Below are 26966 nucleotides of genomic sequence, written 5' to 3'. Positions count from 1 at the left end.
TCTAGGCTGGTTACAGCTCCTCCTGCCTGTACTACAGCCTGTGCTTGAAGACACAGAACTACCGTCCTGGAGAAAAGGCATCAAAAGCTTGACAAAGGCTGAAGAGAACACTCTGATTACCCCTTTTCCCAAGAGGGTTCTTTAGCTGAAGTTGCTAAACAGGACCAGACTTGACACCCCGGCATGGGTTTGTGGTTGTTTTATTTCTCGAGCCCTCAGTCCTGCATGGGACTCGGTAATCGGGTGCTGCAGAGGCTCTGGCAAGGCATCAAAGACGCCTGCCCCGCACCCAAGGGTGGCGCAAGATCTCCTCCAGCGCTGGCCTGTCCGCAGGGTGCTTGGACAAACACCAGCGGATCAGATGTTGGCACTCTGGGGAGAGAAACCAGAAAGCGCCGGTCACTTGCAGAAGGCTCCTGCCCAGCTGCTCCCGGCGCCTCCAGGGCCCGGGCTATGCTGCGTGTGCTCAGAGCTGTGCCAGCCTCCCGGCTGACTCTGCCCTTTGCGGGACAGTGGCACGGCAGGACACGCGCCACCTCCTTCAGCCAAGCAGGCCACACCGACCACGTCGTCACGGGCTGCCTCCTGCGGCCAGCTCTTGAGGGCAGATGGGCCTCCCGCGCAGCTGCGTGAGGGCCACGCTGGGCCGGTGCCATCTGCCAAAGCCTGCCTTCTTGAGGCCAGACACCAACCTGGAGAGACCTGCTGCCAGAAGAAGAGCTGCCCCGACACGATGTCACGGTCCTCCTGGAAGGGCATGTTCCCGCAGACCATGACGTACAGCAGCACACCCAGGGACCAGATGGTTGCCGAATGGCCGTGGTAGCAGCCAAGGCAGATCCACTCGGGTGGGCTGTACATGTGTGTTCCTAGGGGAGACAGGTGGCGCTGTCCAGGTGCAGGCTGCTGGCTTCCAGAGCCTGGTGCCAGCCTCCTGGCGGAAGCAGGGGCTGCACCGGTGGCCACAACTTCCCCCCGAGGCCACCGGGCGTTCCCCAGCCAATTGGCCAAAGCCAAGAAACCGTTCTGCAAGGCAAACAAGGCCAGCGGAGCAGCCCAAGCCCTTGCGGGCCTGCCAAGCCGAGCGGCCGGGGCCTGGCTTTGTGGGCAGGGCTGGCAGCTGGCTCCTGGGGCACAGCATCTGCCCCGTGCCAAAGGGCAGGCGGCAGCCGGCTGAATGCCGCAGCCCACAGCCCAGGAGGGAATGGGGCCGTGCAGTGCCTGGCACTGGGAGCAGGGCCTGGCCTGTGGGCTCACCGGCAAATCGCGTGAAGGCCTGCTCCTGGAGGAAGGTGCCGCAACCGAAGTCGATGAGCTTCAGGTCGCCGCTCTCCGGGTCCACGAGGAGATTCTCTGGCTTGATGTCCCGGTGCAGGACGCCGCAGGCGGTGCAGTGCCGCACGGCCTCCAGCACCTGGCAGAAAAGCCAGCGCGCCATCTCCTCGCACAGGAACCCCTGCTCCAGCAGGAAGGCCAGGAGATCCTGCGATGGCTCCGGACGCTCCATCACCAGCAGGAAGCTGTCAGGCAGCTCAAACCAGTCGAGGAGCTGGATGATGTTGTGGCAGCCAGAGCCCACCTTCTCCATGAGCACGATCTCCATGGGAACACGGGTGCCGTCGGGCTGTGAGGAGGAGACAGTGCCTCCAGCAGGCCTGATACTGCCCTGTGGCTCCGCTGCCTCGTGCCTGGGATGCCCCAGTGCCCCCTTGGGCAGCCTCCCTGGTGCTTGGGCTTCCTCCCGCCCAGGGGATGCTTCGGGGGTGCCCCCCTGCCCGGCCCCATCACCAGTGTTTGGCATCCCCGGGCCCGCGATGCTCCGGCTCGCACGCTGAGCCCACGCCCGCTCCCCCCGCCCTGCGCCGCCTCCCGCCCTGGGGCCCCGGCCTTATCCCTGCCCGCCACGCCCCGCTCTGTCGCGGTGGCCCCGCTCACTCACCAGCTCGTACCACCGCAGGACGCTCTCCCGGGCCACGCGTTTGATGGCCACCTGCAAGCCCACGAGAGACGGGGCTGAGCTCAAGCCCTGCCCCGCCCCGCCCCTGGCCCTCCTCCCGCGCCCCGCCGTCTCGGCCACTTTACCGGACTCCCGTCTGAGAGGCGGATGCCCGAGAAAACGGTGCCGAAGCCACCGCTGCCCAGCTGAGGGCCCAGCTGGTACAGCTCCTGCAGCTTCTTCTTTTGCCCTGCGACCGAGACCGAGCCATCAGCCTTGCGCCCAGGGCCCCCCCGGCCAAGTGCCCGCGAGTAAAGCGAGCCGAGCCACCGCGGGCCACGTTGCTCTGACCTGCTTCCTGCTGCGCGCCGGGCAGCGGCCACCGCCTTGCAGCCGTCGGGCAGGGGAGCGGCAGAGCTGGGGCAGGGGAGCGCGCAGAGGCGGCTGCAGGAGCCGGAGGGCAGCGGGGCAGGGCGTCACCGTCGCTGTCCCCGGCGTCGTGGGCTGGACTCTGCTGTTGAGGACTGCCGGGGCTACAGCCCGAGGACTCGCACAGGGGGGTGTCAGGAGCAGCTGCAAACCAGGGAGGGGTTTTTTGAAGCCGTGGCATCAGAAGCACTGGAAACAGCCAGAGACTCTGCTGCTCTCAAGGGCCCTGGCCTGGCCTGTGGATGCCCCTCAAGAGCCCCGAGGGAGCCTCAGACAGCTCCTCAGAAGATCTCACCTGCTACCAGAAAGGCCTTCCTGGTAGTCGGTGGCCGTCTTGGAGCAGCTTCCTGGAGATGGAGGAACCTCCTGGGTCTCTTGAGGGTCATCTCTGCCACCAGGCACGGGCTGTTGCCAGCTGGCACAGCCGGCACAGCGTCCTGGGAGCTGTGGGCCGGCAACTGCTGGCTCCAGCTCACTTGCTGCTCCGCCACCTGCTCCTGAGAAGGCTCCCCTGGATCGGGCTGGGCTCCCACTTGGACTTCTGGGCTTTCCCTGGCCACGTCAGTTGTCAGGGTTGCGCCCGTATTGTTGAAGTCCGTGAGTCCAAGGGAGCTGGGAGACCTGTCCACAGGCTCTGCACCTTCTGCAGGCTGACAGGTCTCACTGAGCGTCTGCGGGGGATAGAAGCTGTCAGAGATAGCGGAGGCTCGTGGCAGGATGGAGGATCTCTGACAGCCTGAGCTTCTTGCCTGGATGGTGGGTCCCTCATGGTGTGCCGTCCTTGCAAGGGTTGAGGCTCTCCCAGGGATGGATAATCTTGCTGGGAGCGGCCTCTTGAAGGGATGGAGGCTCCTGGAGGAGCTGGACGAGCCACAGCAGGGCAGGTGGCCTCGCTTCACCAGCTCCTCCAGTTCTTTCCACAATGCCTGCCACATCCCAGAGCAGAGCGGCACCCATGTCCCATTGCGAGCCCAGAGCAGCAGCATCAGTTCCTGCAGCTCCTGGGCCACTGCCACGCAGGGGCCGCAGCTGCAGGGGCTGTCCAGAGGGCTCGCGGGAGCACGTGGCCGCTTGCGAGGGGTCACCCGAGGCCTGGAGGACCTGGGAGCCACAGGGGCTCCTCGCTTCCTCCGTGAGCCTCTGGGCTGCACCCCCGGGCGCTTGCGCCTCTTCGATGTCCGTGCCTGCCGCCTCCGTGGTTGCCAGTGGCCAACGGCCCACCAGACAGCCACAGTGGCCAGCAGCAGGACAAGCACAATCACCAGGACGCCACCGTCACACATGGCTCCGGCGCGTCCCATCGCGACTGCACTGGCAGCTGCAGGTGCTGGCAGTGTTACATAGCGACTGCGCGGTGATGTCACAGTGCTGTGGGCCAGGACAGCCGGGTGACATCCCAGCCCTGCCTCTCGCCAGCGCTCAGCCCCTTTGTGCCGTCACAGCCCTGTGCCCACCTCAGGGATCAGCAGAACCAGCGCATCTCTAAAGATGCACATGGCCAGAAAAAGCCTGGCAGTAAGAACAGCTCAGCCTGCTGCAGTGAGTCATTCCCTGCAGCAAGTGGCACATCAGGAAGAGTGCTGCTGCCACCAGTGTCAAGCCCATGGCTCCCAGGACACTGCAGCAGTACCAACTGGAAACACTCTCTGTGCCTGAGAAATCTTCCAGAGACAAAGGGAGTTGAAGTTCCTGTGTCTCTGGGGAGCTCTCCTGAACTGGCTGTCGAGGGCAGGAAGAGTTTTCTGTAACAGCTCACCGACTTCTGCGTTGCCTCTGTTCTAAATAAGTCAGGATTTCCCAAGGAGTGCTCATAGTGCTCCCACTGCTCTGGTTTTGACGGGCATAGGGCTCCTTTTTTCCCAATTGCTGGCACACGCTGGGTTCAGATTCATGATGGGAATGCTGTGGATCAAACATGAGTGGTTTGGTTTCTGCTGAGCAGGGCTTGCCCTCTTCAAGGATTTTGCAGTGTCCCTTGGTACAGTGCATGTTTTCCACTGGGAAGGGAGGGAGGAGTGTTGAAGACAGAGGCAAAGAATGCATTAAACACCTGTGCTGTGTCCCTGTCCCTGTTTGTGAGGTGACCATCCACATCCTGGAAGGGGACAATGTTATTTCTACAATGTTTTTTTCCATTAATATATTTAAAAACACTCTTTATTGTGCCCCACACTTCTGGCCACCTTCCTCTCCAGCTGAGCTTTCACTGCACCAAAGTTCTCCCTACAGTGGCAAGAGACATCTCTGTGGAAGGAATGAGGAGGAGGTGTCTTTACAAACTATCTGTGGGCATGATGGTAGATAAAGCCAGATACTGATAGGTGAAAGAAGCAAAGGGAGGAACCATAAATTCCATAGGAATTCCACTAATTGACACAGACTGTTACTCACTCAAGACTCTGCTAATCCCTGGATTTAGAGAAAAAGAACAGAGACACAAGGAAAAGAATGAGGGTGGGGGGTGCACATTAGAAAGGGGGTTTGTATTAAGCCATTCGGGAAGTCTGTACCTCTCAAGTACCTCAGCCAGTGGGGAAGGAGAGAGGAAAATGCAGCCGGGAAATCAGGAGAAAAAGGAAGCTGCGTCCTCTAACAATTTGAGAGATCCCATGGGAAATGCCCATGGCCTCTCCCTTTATTCGAATAAAGTAACAGGATTGCTCTGTCTCTTGTTTGGACATAAACCTGTGGTGTTTGTGGATTAATTTTCCTGACATCTGTATTCTTCTGCTGACCTTGCTTCCACTGGGCACACAGCTTTCTTTTCCATCCTCTTTCCCAGAGAAGATGCCTTCTGCCTCGTCTGCTTGGATTCCGACATTTGGGACTCTCCTACTCCTGTGCCCTTAGGAGGTGATGTTTCAAAATTGACCAGCACTGATGGACCCCAGCACCTGCAAAAGCATTGTCCCTGGAGACCCTGCTTACCAGTTCCCTGAGCAGTCTGAAGTCTGCTCTCCTCATGCCCCGAACTGAGGTTTTGCTGGCCCTTTTCCTCTTGTCAGAGGTTGGAAAGTCGATTTATCTGTGGTCACTGTGGCCAAGACGGCCACCAGTCCCCACTTGGCTCAGGGCACGTGGGACTCAGACGGCGGCCTGGCTCCAGGGGGGCTGAGCTGGAGAGTCCTGGGCTGTGGGGGGCTCCCCCCTTACCTGGGAGGAGGCTCCCTGGGGAGGAAGAAGGGTCTGGCATGAGCCACAAGGCCCCTGGCCAAAGGACAGTAGCAGGGGACATGTCCGTAGCAGATGCTGTCTGGGAGGAGCTGTGGCAAGGAGTGGGTGTGGGGCTGGGGCTGTCACAGAGCTCAGAGAGGGTGTTCCCCCAGCCCAGCAGGCAGAAAGCCGCTGGCTCACAGCAGGAGCCAAGTTCCAGGTCACCAGAAACAGCCCCCTCCCTCACCAGTGCTCCCAGCCTCCCAGAAAGGTTGGTTATGCTCATGGGTGCCCAAGGTTCCCCATGAGAACAGGGCTGGACACCCTAAAAAGGGGGGTGAGCACCCCAGGGGCAAAGTCAGGGCAGGGGGGAATGAGTGGGATGAGTGTGAGAGGACCACCTCTACCCCTCCCATCCTGCGCCAGGGAGCAGGGACCTTCCTGGGACAGCTCCAAGAGGATATTCAGTACCATCCTTGCCTGGGACAGGGGTGCCAAGGAGATCCAGGAGGGATCAGTGTCCAGCTCTGTGTCCTGGGACACCCTGCACCCTGTTCCCCACAGCCCTGATTTTCAGGAAGGAGCCACAGGAGTCTCCTGGCCATTGATGGATTTTTCTTTCAGGAATTCACTGTGGAGCTCGTTTCTCTTTTTTTTTCCTCTTTCTGAGCTCCTGTAAACACGGCATACAGCTGGAAGGGGCGGGGCGGAGAAGACCCAGCTGGGGAAGTCTTGAGGGGTTCTGTGTCTCTGGCACCCTGCTTTCCTCCTCTCCCTTTCGTGGAGGTGTGGGCTGGCAACGGAGCATCTTCCCCGGGTGGCCGCGGTGCCCCGAATCCCTGCCCTGAGTGGAGGGACAACACTGGGCGTCTCTGGTCTGCCCCACGCAGCCAGGGTGTCCCACAGAGCTCCTCCAAACCCCTGCTCTTGGCCGCCAGGGGCCTAATTAGTGACGTATTAACGAGGGACGAACTAAGGGCGCTAATTAGGGAAGGGAGGGCGGGGAGCCGGTCCCACCAGGACGGTGGGCGTGGCCAAGGCCTCAGCGGCGCCGAGGGGGCGTGGTCTGAGCGGGGGCGGGGCCAGCGCTGAGGGGAAAAAGGGCGGGGAAAAGGCTCGGTGCTGCTGAGGGGAAGCGTCGGGAAGGAGGGGATGGAGGGATATTGTTGGGAAAAAGGGAGACACAAGAGCTCTTGGGGGCCTGAAACCACTAACAGTGGTGGAGGGGAGCCCAACACACTCCTCCTATGTATCCCTATCCTTTACACAGGGGAAGCCGTGGCTGAAATCCAGGAAAAACAGCGCTGTGGATCCAAGGAATCAGAAGCAGGATCTGTGTGGAGGGTGTCCCTCACGGGAGGCACATGAATCGAATTGAGCGAGGCTGAGGCAGGAGGGTCACGCCGAGCAGAGAAGGGCGTCCATGCCAAGGCCCAGGGCAGCCCTGTCCCGGGAAGTGCGCAGGGAGCGGATCCTTGAGCTGCTGCACGTTCGCGCTGCCCTCGCTCAGCCGGGAGCCCCCTCGTTGCCCAGGGGGAGCTGGTGGCAGTGGGGAGTGGGAGAGGGAAAGATCTGTCCTACACCTCCATGGACTCTGATGCCGCATTCCTGGACTGCGCCAAATGGCTGCCCTGTTGGGAACAGAACCAGAGACTTCCCATCAACATCCTGATTTACTGCTCCAGAAAAAGAAAAATCCCAAACATTAATTCCAAGGGGGATAATTTAATATCTCCTCGGCATCTGGAGATCTATTACCTGAATCCAGTCATGAGTTTCCTTCAGGTCTCCTCCCTCGGGACCAGTTAAACAGGAGGTGGGGTTAAACCCTTCCCCCCTACTTAATTCTAAATCCTCCTGTTCCATGAGAGGCTCTTTTGGTCAACAAAGCCTTAACTTGATGTGAAGCTTAAGGGTTAGAGAGCCTCCTGCCGTCCTCAGTTACCATGAAAACCGTGGCTGCACAATTTTGCAAACGATGGGGCCACCCCTCGCCGAGGGGTCTAACATTTCAGAAGAACGGGCCATCGGTCTTCAAGTACCGCCCCGTGGTGTTCTTGCACTAGAACTCCTCTGGCGTGGTCCTGTTCAACATCCACATAAAATGCAAATACTTCTTCCCTGTTTGGAAGGGCTAGGGCAGGAGCCTCAGTTCATCTGCTTTTTAACACTTTAAAATTCTGCCAGGTTCTCACCTTGAAGGATAGCAGTGTTATAGGGAAACATCCGTGGCTCCAAAAGACCTGCCTTTAACAGGGACTCAGTAAAAGGCTGTAACCCCTTCCTTCCCTCCTGAAAGAGGGTATTGCTTTTTAAACACCACTTGTCCTGGTGGCTTCAAAGTGATTTGGAGAGGTTCCATATCTAATTTTCCACATTTCCCTGGGTCTACTTCAGCATAGGTCTTCTCAGGCATTTGACAGACAGTTACAGCAGTGGTAGCTTCCTTATCACCTTTCACAATAGTAATTTACATTCCCAGTTTAGCCATCAAATCCCTTCCCAGTAAATTACAATCACAATCAGGAAGAAACAGAAATTCATGCCTTTCAAACCTATCCCCCGCATTTACCAATAGTGGTTGAATAAAATGCAGCTGCTTCTCTATCCCACTTGGTCCCTGAATAATCAAAGAACTTCTTGACACTTTCCCCCCTTAGGCCTAAAGTTGCAAGTGGATCGAGAGGTCCCGTGTGTCCCAGGGAACTGACTTGCTCTCTGTCTGCACCAACCCTGCCTGTTAGCAAGGGCCCCAGTGTGGTGAGTCCCTGGTACGATGGGAGCCCCTGACACCCCTACCAATCCATTTCCATCAAACGGTGGCTCTGCGGTCACTCCCGCGTCCAGTGTCCTTCTGCCCTGCAGATGGCACTGATCCCTTCCCCATCGCGGTTTCGATCGGCTCTGCTCTGTGCTGCCCACCCCGTCCCCTGGATCCTGGGGGTCCCCTTGATCCCTGAGGTTTATAACCCAAATCCTCCACCCTGGCCCCACAAGCCAATCTGGTGCAGGGTCATCTGCTGGATCCCTGCCACCTGTGTCCTAGGGGCTCTTGGTGTCTTGTACTGGCTTCCCCCTCCAGTTAGGCCAGGGTGGGACTGTAGGAACAATACCTCCTTGTTTTCCCTGCCCTGGAAGCTGGGGATACAAGGGACCTCCTACTTTGTGGCACTGTCTGCCACTCCCAGGGTCACACAGAGATACCCAGGGACATGCTGGAATGACACTTCCTTGCTCCATGGCGGCTCCCAGTGTCTTTCAGTGGCATCAGTAGGAGCTGAAGATGGCCTGGATACGCTCCCCAGCTGGTGGCCACCCTGGGCCACCCATCTTCATCGAGGGTGTCCCCAGCACTGTGGCACTGCCAGTATGTCCTGTCATCCATGCTGGAAGCCAGCTCGTGGATGGAGACCACAACCATGGGGCCCCAGGACGTTTGGAAGTAGCCAGGAAGATGGAGTGGGCTCCAGGCTGGGTGGTGGGATGCCCAACCCCACTGCCACAGCCCCTCTGGCTCTCACCTAAAGGTTTCAGGGTTCTCCTCTGCCACCACCTCCAGCACCCTGAGCAGCATGGAGCCACCTGGGACCCTTACTGAGGTGGAGTAGTGGAAGTATTTTCCCTGAACTGTGTTGGCAGAAGAGGAGGACAAGGATGTGCAGAGCCATCTGTCCCAAGGTCATGGCTGTGAGGACAAGAGAACAGCCGGGGAACATGGTGGGATGGCACCTGGCACCACCTTGCCCATCCAGGGCACCCTGAGAGCCAGCAGTGCCGAGCCTGCAGTGCCTGGTCCTCTGAGACCAAGTGCGTGGTCCTCCCTTTCCCTTCCCAGCCCCTCATCTCCTCCCCTCCCTGCCTTGCTGGGCTCTCCTCACTGCCTCCTCTTTGACCTCCTGGAGCAGCTGCTTATGGATGGACTCTCAGTGGAGACCCCCAGACAGGTCCATGGCAGGACGCTGGGGTTTGGCACCTTGTCGGGATTGAGGGGTCCCTCCAGGCACTGAAGCAACTGGAAGACCAGTTGTTACGGGGCCACTGGAAGGACAGGTGTGGCCACCATGTTTGCACTGGGGGCGGGAGGTCACTGGGATCCCACGTCCTGTCCGCAGTCTTTCTCCCAGCTTTTCGTGGGTGGCGGACACTCAGCTCAGCCCTCCACGGCTGTGCAGCCCACCAGGGCCAGCAGGACTGCAATGCCCAAAGCCATGGCAAGCATCTTCTCAGGACAGGCTGACCCCCTCAAGATGGCAGAATCCTGTGGGAATTGGGCTCTCTGGGCATCCTCTCTGCTTTTAGCTGTTGCCAGTGTCCTTGTCCCACAGACCCTGGCTCTGCCAAGTACCACCAGCTTCTCTGGGTGCTGAAGGGTGTCCAATGGAGGAGGCAGAGTGGTGCGAGGGACAGTGATCTTCCATTTGGGATTGCTGGGGACAGCTTGGACCAGAACAATATCCATGAGGCTGTGGCATTGGATGGGATTCATCCCAGTATGTCCCAGAAGGAACCCCCTAAATCATCTACCCAAGCTCCTGAAAGCCCAAGGAGGTCCATGCTGGCTCAATGCTCTCCAGCTGTATGCGACTTGACAGCAAGTGCTTGGACTTTCCAGGAAACTCCAGCCCTCTTAATCTAATCTTGATAGCAGGAAAAATGGTGGAGAAGGTCATGCTTGGCACTACTGGGAAGTGATGGGAAGGACAGTGCCAGTGTCAGCCGTGGGCAGCGTGAGATAACAGAGGGAAATTCTGGTCTAACTGATTGATTATCCTGCTGCCATAAGGTCACCTGTCTCATGGGTGATGGGAAGGCATTGCAGGTTGTATTTCAGGATTTTAAGAGGAGTTTTGATCCTGTCCCTCACAGAATCCTTCTGGAGCAGGTGTCCAGATGTGAGATGAGCAGGGACAGGGTGTGCTGGGTGAAGAACTGGCTGATGTACTGGTTTTCAATGGGATAGGATCCATTTTCTTCCCAGGAAGTGGGACAGAGTTGGATTTGGATTCAGGATGGGAATGCGGTGGATAGCATGTGGGTGGTTTGGATGTTGCTGAGCAGGGCTTGCTCTCCCCAAGGACTTTACAGTGTCCCATTGGGCAATCCATGTCCCATGCTCTGCAAGCAAGGAGGTGACACCACCATTGTTCCCTCCTCATCCCTATGTCCTACTTATACAAGAATCTTCCACCCACTCTGCTCCAGAGGGCCCTCAAGTGCCCACAGGGAGTCCCTTTCTTCCTCCTGTGGCACTGGAGAGCGCTGAGGTGGGCACAGGGCTGTGACGGCACAAAGGGGCTGAGCGCTGGCGAGAGGCAGGGCTGGGATGTCACCTGGCTGTCCTGGCCCACAGCACTGTGACATCACCGCGCAGTCGCTATGTAACACTGCCAGCACCTGCAGCTGCCAGTGCAGTCGCGATGGGATGCGCCGGAGCCATGTGTGACGGTGGCGTCCTGGTGATTGTGCTTGTCCTGCTGCTGGCCACTGTGGCTGTCTGGTGGGCCGTTGGCCACTGGCAACCACGGAGGCGGCAGGCACGGACATCGAAGAGGCGCAAGCGCCCGGGGGTGCAGCCCAGAGGCTCACGGAGGAAGCGAGGAGCCCCTGTGGCTCCCAGGTCCTCCAGGCCTCGGGTGACCCCTCGCAAGCGGCCACGTGCTCCCGCGAGCCCTCTGGACAGCCCCTGCAGCTGCGGCCCCTGCGTGGCAGTGGCCCAGGAGCTGCAGGAACTGATGCTGCTGCTCTGGGCTCGCAATGGGACATGGGTGCCGCTCTGCTCTGGGATGTGGCAGGCATTGTGGAAAGAACTGGAGGAGCTGGTGAAGCGAGGCCACCTGCCCTGCTGTGGCTCGTCCAGCTCCTCCAGGAGCCTCCATCCCTTCAAGAGGCCGCTCCCAGCAAGATTATCCATCCCTGGGAGAGCCTCAACCCTTGCAAGGACGGCACACCATGAGGGACCCACCATCCAGGCAAGAAGCTCAGGCTGTCAGAGATCCTCCATCCTGCCACGAGCCTCCGCTATCTCTGACAGCTTCTATCCCCCGCAGACGCTCAGTGAGACCTGTCAGCCTGCAGAAGGTGCAGAGCCTGTGGACAGGTCTCCCAGCTCCCTTGGACTCACGGACTTCAACAATACGGGCGCAACCCTGACAACTGACGTGGCCAGGGAAAGCCCAGAAGTCCAAGTGGGAGCCCAGCCCGATCCAGGGGAGCCTTCTCAGGAGCAGGTGGCGGAGCAGCAAGTGAGCTGGAGCCAGCAGTTGCCGGCCCACAGCTCCCAGGACGCTGTGCCGGCTGTGCCAGCTGGCAACAGCCCGTGCCTGGTGGCAGAGATGACCCTCAAGAGACCCAGGAGGTTCCTCCATCTCCAGGAAGCTGCTCCAAGACGGCCACCGACTACCAGGAAGGCCTTTCTGGTAGCAGGTGAGATCTTCTGAGGAGCTGTCTGAGGCTCCCTCGGGGCTCTTGAGGGGCATCCACAGGCCAGGCCAGGGCCCTTGAGAGCAGCAGAGTCTCTGGCTGTTTCCAGTGCTTCTGATGCCACGGCTTCAAAAAACCCCTCCCTGGTTTGCAGCTGCTCCTGACACCCCCCTGTGCGAGTCCTCGGGCTGTAGCCCCGGCAGTCCTCAACAGCAGAGTCCAGCCCACGACGCCGGGGACAGCGACGGTGACGCCCTGCCCCGCTGCCCTCCGGCTCCTGCAGCCGCCTCTGCGCGCTCCCCTGCCCCAGCTCTGCCGCTCCCCTGCCCGACGGCTGCAAGGCGGTGGCCGCTGCCCGGCGCGCAGCAGGAAGCAGGTCAGAGCAACGTGGCCCGCGGTGGCTCGGCTCGCTTTACTCGCGGGCACTTGGCCGGGGGGGCCCTGGGCGCAAGGCTGATGGCTCGGTCTCGGTCGCAGGGCAAAAGAAGAAGCTGCAGGAGCTGTACCAGCTGGGCCCTCAGCTGGGCAGCGGTGGCTTCGGCACCGTTTTCTCGGGCATCCGCCTCTCAGACGGGAGTCCGGTAAAGTGGCCGAGACGGCGGGGCGCGGGAGGAGGGCCAGGGGCGGGGCGGGGCAGGGCTTGAGCTCAGCCCCGTCTCTCGTGGGCTTGCAGGTGGCCATCAAACGCGTGGCCCGGGAGAGCGTCCTGCGGTGGTACGAGCTGGTGAGTGAGCGGGGCCACCGCGACAGAGCGGGGCGTGGCGGGCAGGGATAAGGCCGGGGCCCCAGGGCGGGAGGCGGCGCAGGGCGGGGGGAGCGGGCGTGGGCTCAGCGTGCGAGCCGGAGCATCGCGGGCCCGGGGATGCCAAACACTGGTGATGGGGCCGGGCAGGGGGGCACCCCCGAAGCATCCCCTGGGCGGGAGGAAGCCCAAGCACCAGGGAGGCTGCCCAAGGGGGCACTGGGGCATCCCAGGCACGAGGCAGCGGAGCCACAGGGCAGTATCAGGCCTGCTGGAGGCACTGTCTCCTCCTCACAGCCCGACGGCACCCGTGTTCCCATGGAGATCGTGCTCATGGAGAAGGTGGGCTCTGGCTGCCACAACATCATCCAGCTCCTCGACTGGTTTGAGCTGCCTGACAGCTTCCTGCTGGTGATGGAGCGTCCGGAGCCATCGCAGGATCTCCTGGCCTTCCTGCTGGAGCAGGGGTTCCTGTGCGAGGAGATGGCGCGCTGGCTTTTCTGCCAGGTGCTGGAGGCCGTGCGGCACTGCACCGCCTGCGGCGTCCTGCACCGGGACATCAAGCCAGAGAATCTCCTCGTGGACCCGGAGAGCGGCGACCTGAAGCTCATCGACTTCGGTTGCGGCACCTTCCTCCAGGAGCAGGCCTTCACGCGATTTGCCGGTGAGCCCACAGGCCAGGCCCTGCTCCCAGTGCCAGGCACTGCACGGCCCCATTCCCTCCTGGGCTGTGGGCTGCGGCATTCAGCCGGCTGCCGCCTGCCCTTTGGCACGGGGCAGATGCTGTGCCCCAGGAGCCAGCTGCCAGCCCTGCCCACAAAGCCAGGCCCCGGCCGCTCGGCTTGGCAGGCCCGCAAGGGCTTGGGCTGCTCCGCTGGCCTTGTTTGCCTTGCAGAACGGTTTCTTGGCTTTGGCCAATTGGCTGGGGAACGCCCGGTGGCCTCGGGGGGAAGTTGTGGCCACCGGTGCAGCCCCTGCTTCCACCAGGAGGCTGGCACCAGGCTCTGGAAGCCAGCAGCCTGCACCTGGACAGCGCCACCTGTCTCCCCTAGGAACACACATGTACAGCCCACCCGAGTGGATCTGCCTTGGCTGCTACCACGGCCATTCGGCAACCATCTGGTCCCTGGGTGTGCTGCTGTACGTCATGGTCTGCGGGAACATGCCCTTCCAGGAGGACCGTGACATCGTGTCGGGGCAGCTCTTCTTCTGGCAGCAGGTCTCTCCAGGTTGGTGTCTGGCCTCAAGAAGGCAGGCTTTGGCAGATGGCACCGCGCAGCCCAGCGTGGCCCTCACGCAGCTGCGCGGGAGGCCCATCTGCCCTCAAGAGCTGGCCGCAGGAGGCAGCCCGTGACGACGTGGTCGGTGTGGCCTGCTTGGCTGAAGGAGGTGGCGCGTGTCCTGCCGTGCCACTGTCCCGCAAAGGGCAGAGTCAGCCGGGAGGCTGGCACAGCTCTGAGCACACGCAGCATAGCCCGGGCCCTGGAGGCGCCGGGAGCAGCTGGGCAGGAGCCTTCTGCAAGTGACCGGCGCTTTCTGGTTTCTCTCCCCAGAGTGCCAACATCTGATCCGCTGGTGTTTGTCCAAGCACCCTGCGGACAGGCCAGCGCTGGAGGAGATCTTGCGCCACCCTTGGGTGCGGGGCAGGCGTCTTTGATGCCTTGCCAGAGCCTCTGCAGCACCCGATTACCGAGTCCCATGCAGGACTGAGGGCTCGAGAAATAAAACAACCACAAACCCATGCCGGGGTGTCAAGTCTGGTCCTGTTTAGCAACTTCAGCTAAAGAACCCTCTTGGGAAAAGGGGTAATCAGAGTGTTCTCTTCAGCCTTTGTCAAGCTTTTGATGCCTTTTCTCCAGGACGGTAGTTCTGTGTCTTCAAGCACAGGCTGTAGTACAGGCAGGAGGAGCTGTAACCAGCCTAGAAAGGTAACAGTGAAACAACAGCCGCCCTTTCAAACTGACGCGGCCACTTGGGTTCACCAGAAGTGATACCTGGGCTCATGTGTGCATTCCAAGGGCCAGCAGGCGGCAGGGACAGAGATGCTGCTCACCTGCCAAAGCTGTGAGAAGAAGCAGAAACGCCAAAACATCATTTCAGGTCAAGCCCTAATGAACTCTTGCTCTTTCTTCCCCTCACACTGGCAGCAGGCAAATGCAGCCCGGTCTGCCTGGATTTAGGGGACAGCAGCATCTAAAGGAGCTGTGCAGGGATGCACAGATGCTGAAAGAGACTCTACGGCAGATAGACACGCTCCAGCAGGCTCAGCCTCCCACACTGGGGCAGGGAAAGAGCATGAGGAGACCCCCGCTGCCGAGGAAGGAGCGGCAGAGAAAGTGATCCCTAGGGACTCCAAGGGAACCCCCCTGGTGTTACCAGCCTCTAACCCCATCTCACATTCGGGAGTTGTGTTATGTAACAGAGCAACTCTTGATAACTTTGTTGTACCATGTAGCCCAGAGCTTTAGAACACTGGGTGGAAGGAGTGGTATTTCTCCCCAGCTGCCTTCTGGAGACTTTGCTATGCCAACAAAGAATCCCTGAATGCTCATAGCACCTCCTGTCCAGCAAGGGAGGGAGACAAGGAAAAACAACCTCAAGTGGCCACAGACCTCCTCCTGCTTCTGCTGCATTTCACATTTTTCAGCCCCAGAAGTTCATCCATCTCTATTACCCTTTCTATTTGCTTCTACCCTTCCAGGAGATTTTTCTTTATAGCAGATGCTTTTCATGTTTAGAAACCACAGCATCCTCTGGGGGACAGGGAAACACTCCCACATACAGATGAGGGAATAGGCCCCTGAGAGGAGGCAGCTGCTTGAACAAGATCTAAAGCAGAAAGGGAATCCAGAGCATTTGTCTCTAGTTTTGTCTCTCTATTGAGCAGAACAGCACTAGATGATCTTCACTCACGTACAGTCATTTCTTACAACCTTATTGGCTCTAGCAGCCTCATAAAAGCAGTTCATCTGCAACATGTGTCCTGCTGCCCTTGCTACAGGGACAAGGTGTCTGTGGCTTCAAAGCTCTGATCAGCCTAGGCTCTTCTTTCCTGTCTATGCATTGTGCTGGGCTTCCTGCATGGTTTAAAGAAACCAGAGAGTTTGGGAAACTAGTTCTGGATGTACTGATACCAAACAGGTGCTGTGCTATAGTATGTGATAAATCAATGTGTGTGGCATTGAGCAGAAGCCAGGCAGAATCAGGGAGAGCTGAAAAGCTTCTAATTACATCTGAACTGCCTGTTCAAGGGATTCTGTGATTCAGTGGAAGCCTGGGAACCAGAGGAGAGGCCTGAAACTACAGAAACCAAATAATGAAACATCTCTTTTTCAGACAACTTGCAGGAGAGGGAAAGATGATGCAGGAGTTGGGATCCAGAGACTAAAGGGCACCTGCTCTGCCCCAGTGTTATCATCACTGCAGCTGCAGGATGTCTGGGGGTCCTTTGAGGCAGGTGAGGATTGGGGGCACAGAGCTATACCATATAGCTATACCATAAAGCATTCATGCCAACAGCAGAGAAAGCAAAGAGACACAGGAGATGATGGGTTTTTCCTTGTAAGCCTGAGGAATTCACAGGAATTCCCATTTTCCCCAGCTTCCCTACAGTATCAGTGTTTAGACATCACCCTGCCTTAGAGGATCTTCAAAAATCTCCCTTTATAGTGAGCAGAGAAACTGGTATTTCTCTGTAAGTGGCCACGATCCCCCTTGGCAGTGCAGCTGTTACTGCAATTTTACTTTGGGGAAGTTAAACACCAGTCTCATCTCTAAAAGCATCCTCACTCACTTTACAAAGTGCCTCAGGAAGGGTAAAAAGAGGGGCTTTAACACAAGCACACACCCTCCTCAGCTGTGCTGTTAAATGCCAGGTTGCAGTCCAGAGACTTACCTTCTCCACTCAGAAAGGGAATTCTTTGGCTGATACTTCTATAGAGAGATCAATAAACTCACAAGTAAGGACTGTTTCTGTTATTGGCTCTGCGGTTGTGCTTTCCCCAATGGTGGCTTCACACAGCACGTAATCCTGCACCTCCTGCCTGCAAGAGACACTTGTCACCAGTGGCTGCTGGCATCCAGCAAATTGGCTCACCACCCACCACGGGCCCTATTCCTGCCCCAGAGTTATGGTCACTGCCCCCTTTTCTTCCAGCTTATTTATTCTGCACTCAATTGTCTCTAACACTGCACCCCAACAGCCACAAAAGGCACTTGGGAGACCCTCCCTCCCTTCTCACACAGCTTTTGTCTTACTCTGTGCATACCCCAGATAAACCACTTGGCACTTGTTTAATTCACTTTCTTCTTGGGCTCCTAGTCTAAGTGTAACTTATTTCTCTGTCTTTCCTTGCTGACTCAGCATGCAACACTGTTTGCCCAAAAGAGCAGTATTTCCTTCCACCCCTATTTTGGGATCAGCACTGGGTTTTGGTAGATGTGAAATCACGATAAAGCCGTAGCTGGCCTGATGGTGGCCAGCAAGGAAAGCAACTGGTGCTGCCATGGAAACGTGTGGCCTTAAGCCAGTTTCTTGAAGGCCCCTGCTCATTCCCTCAGGCAAATGTCAAGGGACTGTGGAACAAGCCCAGGGGAGGGGATCTGATGGTTCCCCAGGCTCAGCCCTTGGTGGGGACCTCACCTGCCGAACGCTGGAGAAGCCTTGCACCACCATGTGAGCTGACTCGTCTGGCTGCAGCTCCATTGACCGTGGCTGCAGCTGAAACAGGGGCTCTGGGAATCCTCTTCGTCCTTGGAGCTACTGACAGATGTGAGGCTCTGGCCCTCCTCCTCAGGTGGTCTGTAACATTCCATGGTCCAGTAGAGCCAATGGAAACGGTAGCCCCCGTTTGTGAATTTGAACCAACAAAAGCAGGGAATGAGGCTAGAAGAGAAGACAAGATGGAAAACAGTATGGGAGTAGCTATATTTCCCTGGTCATCAGATTGCTCCCAATGAACAATTTGAGGTGTTAATAGCTTGGAGACTGTCTTCATTTCCAGGTCTTAATGTAATAAATGAGGGTATTTTGTTCATTGAAAAGAGCTGACACAGGCCACAATGTACATAACAGGAAATGTCTTAACAAATCTATATGTAAAGGTTGTAAGTGCTGTAAGTGTACTATTGTTTAAGCTCCAAGAAGAAAAGCAGGGGATACTAACTGACCAAATATGGAAAAGGTCACCCAGAGGGCACCTGAAGAAGACTACTAGCCTTCAGCCATCGACCACCAGAAGGCAGAAAACGACCCCCTAGCAACAAGTTCACACATGCGCAGAGTACTCCCTTAAAGAAGAGTTAACAGGAAACGATCCTGCATAAAAGAAGGACTGAAATTTGCAAACCCCTGCGGCAATTCGGTGGAGCGGGGACTCCCCTGTCGCCCAGCGCTGATTTTGCTTATGCCTTGCTTGCTGTAATTAATAAATTCTCTAATTTAATTAAACCTCTTTGTCTGCCTCCATCAATCACAATTTGGTGCCGTGACTCGGATGGGAATGGTACGGTAAGACAGAGATATCGGGGAGGCGCCCCACCTCTGGTGGCCTCGGTATCTTCAGTCTTTACCTCGCTCCCACCGACGAACCTAAACTCAAGGCATTAAGCAAAGGGAACCGGTCGACCCCATAAACTTTGTGCACAGAGGTCCGGACGAAGACGCTGGAAGCGTGAGTATTTGCGGAAAAGGGATCCGTTCGGTCGGGGTCGGGTATCCTGGAGTGTGGCGAGTGTGGTGTGTGAGAGGGGGGCCGGCAGCCGGACTCCCCAAGCGAGTGTGGACCCTCAGTAGTGCGGCTCCCATTGCCCGCGAGGGCGTGGGCCACGAACCAGGGGAAGCGAGTGATTCCACACACAGAACGCCTGAAGGCACTCCAGAGGATGGGACAGGGGAAAAGCAAGCCCTCTAGTTCCATAAGGTTTCCCCCAGTACCTGAGGATAGTCCGTTAGGGCTTTTATTGAATAATTAGAGGCATTATTCGAGTACACAGAATAAAGATAAGGCCAAGATGATTTATTATTGCATAGAGGTCTGGGGAGGAAAGCAGATATCACGAAACGTATTTTGGCCTATATTTGGGTCCTACGAGGACTGGGTGAGACAGGATTTGAATTTATGGGTAGAAACCAAAACTCCTTTTAGTCAAGAAGAGAGTGAATATGCAAAAATATGGATAGAGACCCCTGGGGCACTCCTGTTTACTTTAAAGGAAAAATCTGAAGACTCAGGGGTAAGAAGAAAAGATAAAAAGAAAGAGGAAGTTCCGATGATTCCACCCCCCTATATACCTCCGCAGGCCCCACAGGCACCCCCACTCCCACTCCCTGAGCAGCCCCTAGAGGAAGAAGAAGGGAATCCTGAACCTGAACGGGAGGGACTAATGACAAGGAGCAGAGCTAGACGTCATAACCTTTATCCATTAAGAGAAATGCCTATGGGGGGACCCCAACCAGGAATTGGCTTTATTTCAGTTCCCCTTAGCTCTGGAGATGTGCGGGACTTTAAGAAGAAAATGGGGAACCTATTAGAAGACCCCCTGGGAGTTGCAGAGAAGCTAGATCAATTTTTAGGCCCTAATATATACACCTGGGATGAGCTGCAGTCAATTCTAAATATTCTTTTTACTGCAGAAGAAAAGAACATGATTAGGCGAGCGGGAATGCGAATTTGGGATGCCCAACATGCTCAGGGCCCACAGGCAGATATCAAATGGCCTTTACAAAACCCTAATTGGGATCATCAGGATCCAGCACACAGAACTCATATGCAGGACTTAAGGACAATAGTTATACAAGGGGTCCGAGAGGCAGTACCAAGAAGACAAAACATAAATAAGGCCTTTAATGAGAGGCAGAGAAAGGAGGAAACTCCAACAAATTGGCTAGAAAGAGTAAGAAAGAATCTACAGCTGTATTCAGGCCTGGACCCAGATACACAGTTGGGTCAGGCACTTCTGAAAACTCAATTTGTAGCCAAATCATAGGATGACATCAGGAAGAAGCTAGAAAAACTAGAAAATTGGCAGGAGAGAGGATTAGATGAATTGTTGAGGGAAGCACAGAAAGTATATGTCAGGAGGGATGAAGAGAATCACAAGAGACAAGTCAGAATGATGGTGGCAGCAGTAAGGGAAAGCAGAAAACAAGACTCTCCCCGCCGAATGGGGCAGATGCCCAGAAAGGCCCCTAGGAACACAGAGGGAAATCAGAGGGTAGAAAGGAGGGAAGCAGTCGTATGTTTTTATTGTGGGGAGAAGAGACACATCAGAAGGGATTGCAGAAAGAGGATAAGAGATGAAAAGATGTTTAAAGAAGATTAGAGGGGTCAGGGGCTCTACTTACTGGGGACCAAGAAACATCCAGAGCCCTTGATAAAAATAAAAGTCGGTCCCCAATGCCAGGAATTTGAATTCCTGGTAGATACGGGAGCAGAAAGATCAACTATCCAAGTTTTACCATCTGGGTGTAAAGTCTCCCGAGACACCGCCCTTGTAGTGGGTGCCAAGGGTGAACCTTTTGAAGTCCCTGTTATTAAAGATGTCCTAATAGAAACCGAATCAAAATTAGGAATAGGAAGCCTTTTGTTGGCACCAGAAGCAGAGTATAACCTCATGGGTAGAGATCTCATAGTAGAATTGGGGATAAACCTAGAGGTAATTAATAAAGAATTGAAAATCAAACTATGCCCCCTTAGAGTAGAGGATGAAGAGAAGATTAACCCCGAGGTATAGTACACACCTGACAGTGTGGGCCAACTGAACATTCCGCCCTTCTCCGTAACCATAAAAGATCCAGAAATTCCAATAAGGATCAAGCAGTATCCCATATCCCCAGAAGGGAAACGAGGACTAAAGCCTGAAATAGACAGACTAATAAGCAAGGGACTCCTAGAGCCCTGTATGTCCCCTTTTAATACACCCATTTTACCAGTAAAGAAACCAGATGGATCCTATCGATTAGTGCATGATTTAAGAGAAATTAATAAGAGGACAGTGGCCCGGTTCCCGGTGGTTGCTAACCCATACACCCTATTAAGTAGACTAGGGCCAGAAAATCACTGGTATAGTGTAATTGATCTAAAAGATGCATTTTGGGCCTGCCCCTTAGACGAAAATAGTAGAGATTATTTTGCCTTTGAATGGGAGGACCCAGATACTCATAGGCGACAACAGTTGCGGTGGACCGTGCTGCCACAAGGGTTCACAGAATCACCAAATTTATTTAGACAAGCATTAGAACAAATCCTCCAAGAATATCAAACAAGAGAAAACATTACTTTGATTCAGTATGTGGATGACCTCCTGATTGCAGGAAGAAAAGAAGAAGAAGTTCGGGAGGAGAGCATTAAACTGTTAAACTTTCTAAGCTTGAAGGGACTAAAAGTATCAAAGGCAAAATTACAGTTTGTAAAAGAAGAAGTAAAATATTTAGGCCATTATTTGAGTAAAGGAGAGAAGAAAATAGACCCCGAAAGAGTGAAAGGAATCCTCTCACTCCCACCACCAAGGAGCAAGAGACAAGTAAGGCAATTGCTAGGATTAGTAGGCTACTGTAGACAATGGATTGATAATTATAGTACCAAGGTCAAATTTCTGTATAACAAGCTCAGTCATGATGGGTTATTGAAATGGAGCAGAGAGGATGAGAGGAATTTAAAACAACTGCAACAAGATTTAATTAATGCTCCAGTACTAAGTTTACCTGATTTAAAAAGACCATTTTATCTATTTGTAAACATTGAAAATGAGACAGCATATGGAGTATTAACTCAAGATTGGGCTGGGAGAAAGAAACCGGTAGGATATTTGTCAAAGCTATTAGATCCAGTAAGCAAGGGATGGCCTACATGCCTACAGGCAGTGGTAGCCTGTGCTCTCTTAGTAGAAGAAGCACGTAAAATAACTTTTAATGGGAAACTCAAGGTATTATCTCCACATAACATTAGGGGAATATTGCAACAAAAAGCTGAAAAATGGATAACAGATTCGAGACTTTTAAAGTATGAAGGGATCTTATTAGATTCCCCAAAGCTAACACTAGAGGTCACTACACTACAAAATCCGGCCCAGTTCTTATACGGAGAACCAAATGAGAATAAATTAGCCCATGATTGCATGTTAACTATAGAAGAACAAACCAAAATCCGACCGGACTTAGAAGAAGAAGAATTAGAAGAAGGGGAGAAGCTGTTTGTAGACGGATCATCTCGGGTAATAGAGGGAAAGAGAGTATCTGGCTATGCAATCATTAAAGAGGAAGGGTCAGAAGTCTTAGAGTCAGGACCTCTAAGTAGATCCTGGTCAGCTCAAGCTTGTGAATTGTATGCAGTCTTACGAGCTCTGAGATTGCTGAAAAATAAAACAGGGACAATATATACAGACTCCAAATATGCATATGGAGTGGTACATACATTTGGGAAAATATGGGAAGAACGAGGGTTAATAAACTCTCAAGGGAAAGACTTAGTCCATCAGGAGCTAATAAGACAGCTACTCCAGGCCTTACGGGAGCCTAGAAGAATTGCTGTAGTACATCTCAGAGGTCACCAGAAAGGAATAGATTTTAGAAGTAGAGGTAATAACGCAGCAGACCAAGAAGCAAAAAGGGCAGCACTTTTGGTTATACGACAAGTTCAGGATAAGAACCAACCAAAGGAGAAATTCCCCAATAAAACTAGGTGCATTTATAGTTTTACAGAACAAGAAAAAGAGAAACTATCACAAATGGGGCTAAAAGAAAATTCAGAAGGAGAATGGAAACTCCCAGATGGAAGAGTAGTACTACCTAAATCAATAGCAGTGGAAATTTTACAAAGGATACATAGCCAAACTCATTGGGGAACACAAGCACTAGCAGACCAGTTTGCCGCTAAGTATATGTGTATTAGAATATATAATTTGGCAAAACAAATTGTTAAAGGCTGCATAACTTGCCTTAAAGTGAATAAGGCTTATTTAAGAGAACGCCCATTGGGAGGGAGACCACTAGCACACAGGCCCTTTGCTAACATACAACTAGATTTCACCGAATTGCCCAAAGTAAGAAGAAGTAAATACTTATTAGTTATAGTAGACCATCTAACGCATTTTGTCAAAGCATTTCCCACAGCAAGGGCAACAGCACAGACAGTGGTCAAAGTTCTATTAGAAAATATTATCCCTAGATATGGAATAATTGAGACTATTGACTCCGACCGAGGACCCCACTTTGTATCTAAAATCATCAAAGAAGTAATGGGAATTATGGGAATAAAGTGGGAATATCATACCCCCTGGCATCCCCAAAGTTCAGGACGAGTAGAAAGAATGAATAGAGAAATAAAGAAGCAATTGACAAAGCTTATGCTTGAAACCAAGTTGTCGTGGGTGAAATGTCTACCATTAGCTTTGTTAAACATACGGACTCAACCAAGATCTGACATAGAAATCTCCCCTTTTGAGATGCTGTATGGAATGCCTTATAATATGGGGGAACCTCAAGATCACCCAAATCTAAGAGACCAAAACATGAATCATTACATTATTACCTTAATGAGATATAGAGAAGAATTATGGAAAAAGGGCATGATAACTCAAAGGCCCCCGCTAGAACTTAAACTACATCGAATTCAACCAGGAGATTGGGTATTAATCAAATCATAGAAAGAAACCTCATTAACCCCACAATGGGAGGGACCTTATCTTGTTCTACTTACTACAGAAACAGCAATAAGAACAGCTGAAAGAGGATAGACGCATGCAAGCAGAATTAAAGGACCTGTAAAAAAGCCATCCCCCCAGTGGCAAGTAACCAGTCCTCCTGGAGACTTAAAATTGAAAATTCAAAGAAAAGACTGTAAATGAGCAAATACAAAATCGAGTATTTACCCAATCCTCTGTATACAGATGAAGGACTAATTTTTAAAAATGATGTTAGAATAAGGTGTGGGAATTCTAATTGTAGATGTTATCCTTTTGTTTGTTATATATGTATAGTATGCAGGGAAAAGTAGTGGAGTCATTGTGAAAGGGGAACTCCCCCCAGAGGAGTTTGCATCCCCTGCCAGAAGCTTCAAGGTCAATTTACTAATTGGGCTCTAGCACATGCAGTATCACGAGGAATTCTAAAAAAGGGGTCAAGTGAATGGTGGGAAATAGTATTTAAGGGAATTAATCCCCATTATTATTGTTACAACTTTAACTTACCGGCCCCCTTTGTAGCTGACATCTGTGACAGCATTTGTCGCAAACGCCTGAGGGGAGTCCAGTGTAACGCTCCAGAAGTTAAGAACCGTAATTGGAACTCCTACATTAAGAGGCAAGAAACCCGACAGGCTCGATCCCAAGGACCTCCTGAAAAATACTCCTGCTGCCGAGAAGATGGTACCCCTTGTGGCCCGAAGCAACCGGGTCGACGAGCGAGGCAGAAGAGTAAAAAGCTGTGGAGGAAAGAACCCCTGTATTGGGATACTAGAGCAATGCTTGCGGAACTGCCTCAGGAGTGGGACTAGAAAGCCTCAGTGTGACCCGCGACATGTGAAAGGGGGAAAGACACCACCAAACTATAGTAACCAAATAACTATTACCACAAATCGACTCCATCATTTAGCCCAGCGTAATATTTTTCTACTAATCATGCTTTGCTTAATTAAATTGAACGGGGTTGAGACTTTAGAAGAGACACACTTTCCACACGAACCCTTTAAATGGTCATTAGTTAGGTTAAGTGATAATAAGATACTACAAACAAATACCACTGTAGGGGCACCAAGTTTTCGAGCGGGATTATGTGATCTAACAGCTATTGAACACTGTGGAAAAGAACTAAACCTAACAGGATTTTATATGTGTCCAACCGCTAATCGAGGGAAATCATACTGTAATTATCCAGGAGAATATTTCTGTGGATATTGGGGGTGCGAGACAATAGCCTCCGACTGGATCCCGGGAGGGGGACCAGACAAATTTCTGAAAGCTGGGTTCGGGCCCGTAGGGTGCACTAAGCCACGAAGAGGACCTTCTAGAGAGACGACATATATGGGGACCTGTTCCTTTATATATATAAATATAATGCAACCCACTAATCCGGATTGGTTACTGGGGAAAATCTGGGGAATCAGACACTGGGAACCCGGGAAAGATAGAGGAAACCTAATAATGATTAAGAAAGAACACGCACCCCCTGATCCAGAACTAGTTAGACCAAACCAGGGTCTAGGGGAACTAGAGGAAATAAGCAATATAAACAAAACTCAGCAGGTTGGTAGTATAACAATCACTCCCCAGAGCGAGAATCCAACTGATGTTAAAACAAATTTAGAATATAGTGCTCTATGAAAGATCATGCAAGCTAGTTATGGTGTAATAAATAAGACCAATCCAGAGCTAACTAAGGAATGCTGGTTATGTTACAACATCAGGCCGCCTTTTTATGAAGGAATAGGTGTGACTGCAAAGGCTAGAAGAATTAACGGCACAAACCCAGCACAATGTCTTTGGAAACAGAGAAAAGAATCAATTCAAGGACTGACTTTGTCTCAAGTAACTGGGAAAGGAAGATGTATAGGAAACATTCCAAAACATAAAGAACATTTGTGTGAGGTAAAGATATCACCTAAAGAAGATGAAAAACCTGCAGATTGGTTGCTCCCAGCCGCAAATACTAAATGGGTGTGTAACAATATAGGAATCACACCCTGCCTTTCGCTCAAACTATTTAATTACACCCACGATTATTGTATTCAAGTGTCCATCATACCTCGAATCACGTATCATCCTAGTGAATACATGTACCAACAACACACCACAGCAGATCATCACCTAGTAAAAAGAGAACCTTTTACTGCATTAACCATAGCAACCCTTCTCACTATAGGAGGAGTTGGGGCAGGAACTGGAATAGCATCCTTAGTCACCCAGCAAAAAGAGTTAAGAGCACTAAGGGTCTCAGTAGATGAAGATCTAAGCCGAATAGAACAAGCAATTGATGGCCTAGTAAAATCAGTAAGATCTCTATCAGAAGTAGTCCTACAAAATAGGAGGGGTTTAGACTTATTATTCCTTCAGCAGGGAGGACTGTGTGTAGCACTCAAAGAAGAATGCTGTGTCTACGCAGACCACACTGGGGTAGTGATAGACACCATGACTAAACTAAGAAAACGGCTAGAACAACGGAAAAGAGAAAGAGAGGCACAACAGAGCTGGTATGAATCCTGGTTTAACCATTCACCCTGGTTAACCACTTTGTTATCTACCATCGCAGGGCCTCTAATTCTGTTAGTCCTAGGACTCACATTTAGGCCGTGTATACTTAATAAGTTAATCTCCATAGTAAAAGGGCGCTTAGAAGTAGCACATTTAATGCTCCTTAGGGCTAAATACCAGCAGATATCAGAAAATCATGAAAAAGAAATGTTAGAATTAGCTAAACAGGAGCTAAAAAGATTCAATGAACAAAAATGAACAAGAGAAAAAGGGGGGATTGTAATAAATGAGGGTATTTTGTTCATTGAAAAGAGCTGACACAGGCCACAATGTACATAACAGGAAATGTCTTAACAAATCTATATGTAAAGGTTGTAAGTGCTGTAAGTGTACTATTGTTTAAGCTCCAAGAAGAAAAGCAGGGGATACTAACTGACCAAATATGGAAAAGGTCACCCAGAGGGCACCTGAAGAAGACTACTAGCCTTCAGCCATCGACCACCAGAAGGCAGAAAACGACCCCCTAGCAACAAGTTCACACATGCGCAGAGTACTCCCTTAAAGAAGAGTTAACAGGAAACGATCCTGCATAAAAGAAGGACTGAAATTTGCAAACCCCTGCGGCAATTCGGTGGAGCGGGGACTCCCCTGTCGCCCAGCGCTGATTTTGCTTATGCCTTGCTTGCTGTAATTAATAAATTCTCTAATTTAATTAAACCTCTTTGTCTGCCTCCATCAATCACATTAATGTGGACCAGAAACAGTGTCTGATAATCTGCCCTTCTGATGTCATCATTGCAAAGAAAAATATGTTTATAACGGCAATGTAGCATTTTCCAGGAGATGCTGACAGGACCTGGTGTTTTCCTCCAAAATGTTTGTTCTGGGGTGATTCATCCTGTTACTGTATTTTGCATTAATCTGCGCCCAAAACTATTACTCAATCTTTGAGATCCTGCACTTGGGGACCCTGTAGGGGGGGTACGACCGCCATCCTGAAGTCTGCAGCAACAAAACCCTCATTGACGAGGTGAAAGGTTTGTGTACTACAACGTAGCGCTGGGATCATGACAAATTCTATCAGTCTTGGACTTGGGTAGA

At 52.9% G+C, this 26966-nt stretch overlaps 2 protein-coding genes across 2 annotated transcripts; one reads left to right on the top strand and one right to left on the bottom strand.

Annotated features, from left to right (window-relative positions):
- Window positions 1-268: 268 nt before the first annotated feature.
- LOC138102358 (serine/threonine-protein kinase pim-1-like) lies at window positions 269-1976 on the bottom strand. The gene is made up of 4 exons (XM_069000046.1): window positions 1940-1976; window positions 1258-1624; window positions 693-869; window positions 269-372 (listed from the first exon to the last, which is right to left on the bottom strand). The coding sequence occupies exons 2-4, from the start codon at window positions 1601-1603 to the stop codon at window positions 269-271; spliced, it is 627 nt and encodes a 208-aa protein (XP_068856147.1). The 5' UTR covers window positions 1604-1624; window positions 1940-1976.
- Window positions 1977-12625: 10649 nt separating this feature from the next.
- Window positions 12626-14337, top strand: LOC138102357 (serine/threonine-protein kinase pim-1-like). The gene is made up of 4 exons (XM_069000045.1): window positions 12626-12662; window positions 12978-13344; window positions 13733-13909; window positions 14234-14337. The coding sequence occupies exons 2-4, from the start codon at window positions 12999-13001 to the stop codon at window positions 14335-14337; spliced, it is 627 nt and encodes a 208-aa protein (XP_068856146.1). The 5' UTR covers window positions 12626-12662; window positions 12978-12998.
- Window positions 14338-26966: the final 12629 nt, after the last annotated feature.

This window comes from Aphelocoma coerulescens, unplaced genomic scaffold, assembly GCF_041296385.1.
Source record: "Aphelocoma coerulescens isolate FSJ_1873_10779 unplaced genomic scaffold, UR_Acoe_1.0 HiC_scaffold_72, whole genome shotgun sequence".
In the NCBI taxonomy this organism is placed as follows: domain Eukaryota; kingdom Metazoa; phylum Chordata; class Aves; order Passeriformes; family Corvidae; genus Aphelocoma; species Aphelocoma coerulescens.
Note: the sequence above shows the minus strand (reverse complement) of the source record. Positions and strands in the feature narration are given on the sequence as shown.

Coding starts and splice junctions, on each gene's coding strand:
- LOC138102357 (XM_069000045.1), top strand. CDS start 12,999: ATGGAGATCGTGCTCATGGAGAAGGTGGGCTCTGGCTGCCACAACATC. Junction 13,345..13,732: donor GGCCTTCACGCGATTTGCCG/GTGAGCCCACAG, acceptor TGTCTCCCCTAG/GAACACACATGTACAGCCCA. Junction 13,910..14,233: donor CTGGCAGCAGGTCTCTCCAG/GTTGGTGTCTGG, acceptor TTCTCTCCCCAG/AGTGCCAACATCTGATCCGC.
- LOC138102358 (XM_069000046.1), bottom strand. CDS start 1,603: ATGGAGATCGTGCTCATGGAGAAGGTGGGCTCTGGCTGCCACAACATC. Junction 870..1,257: donor GGCCTTCACGCGATTTGCCG/GTGAGCCCACAG, acceptor TGTCTCCCCTAG/GAACACACATGTACAGCCCA. Junction 373..692: donor CTGGCAGCAGGTCTCTCCAG/GTTGGTGTCTGG, acceptor TTCTCTCCCCAG/AGTGCCAACATCTGATCCGC.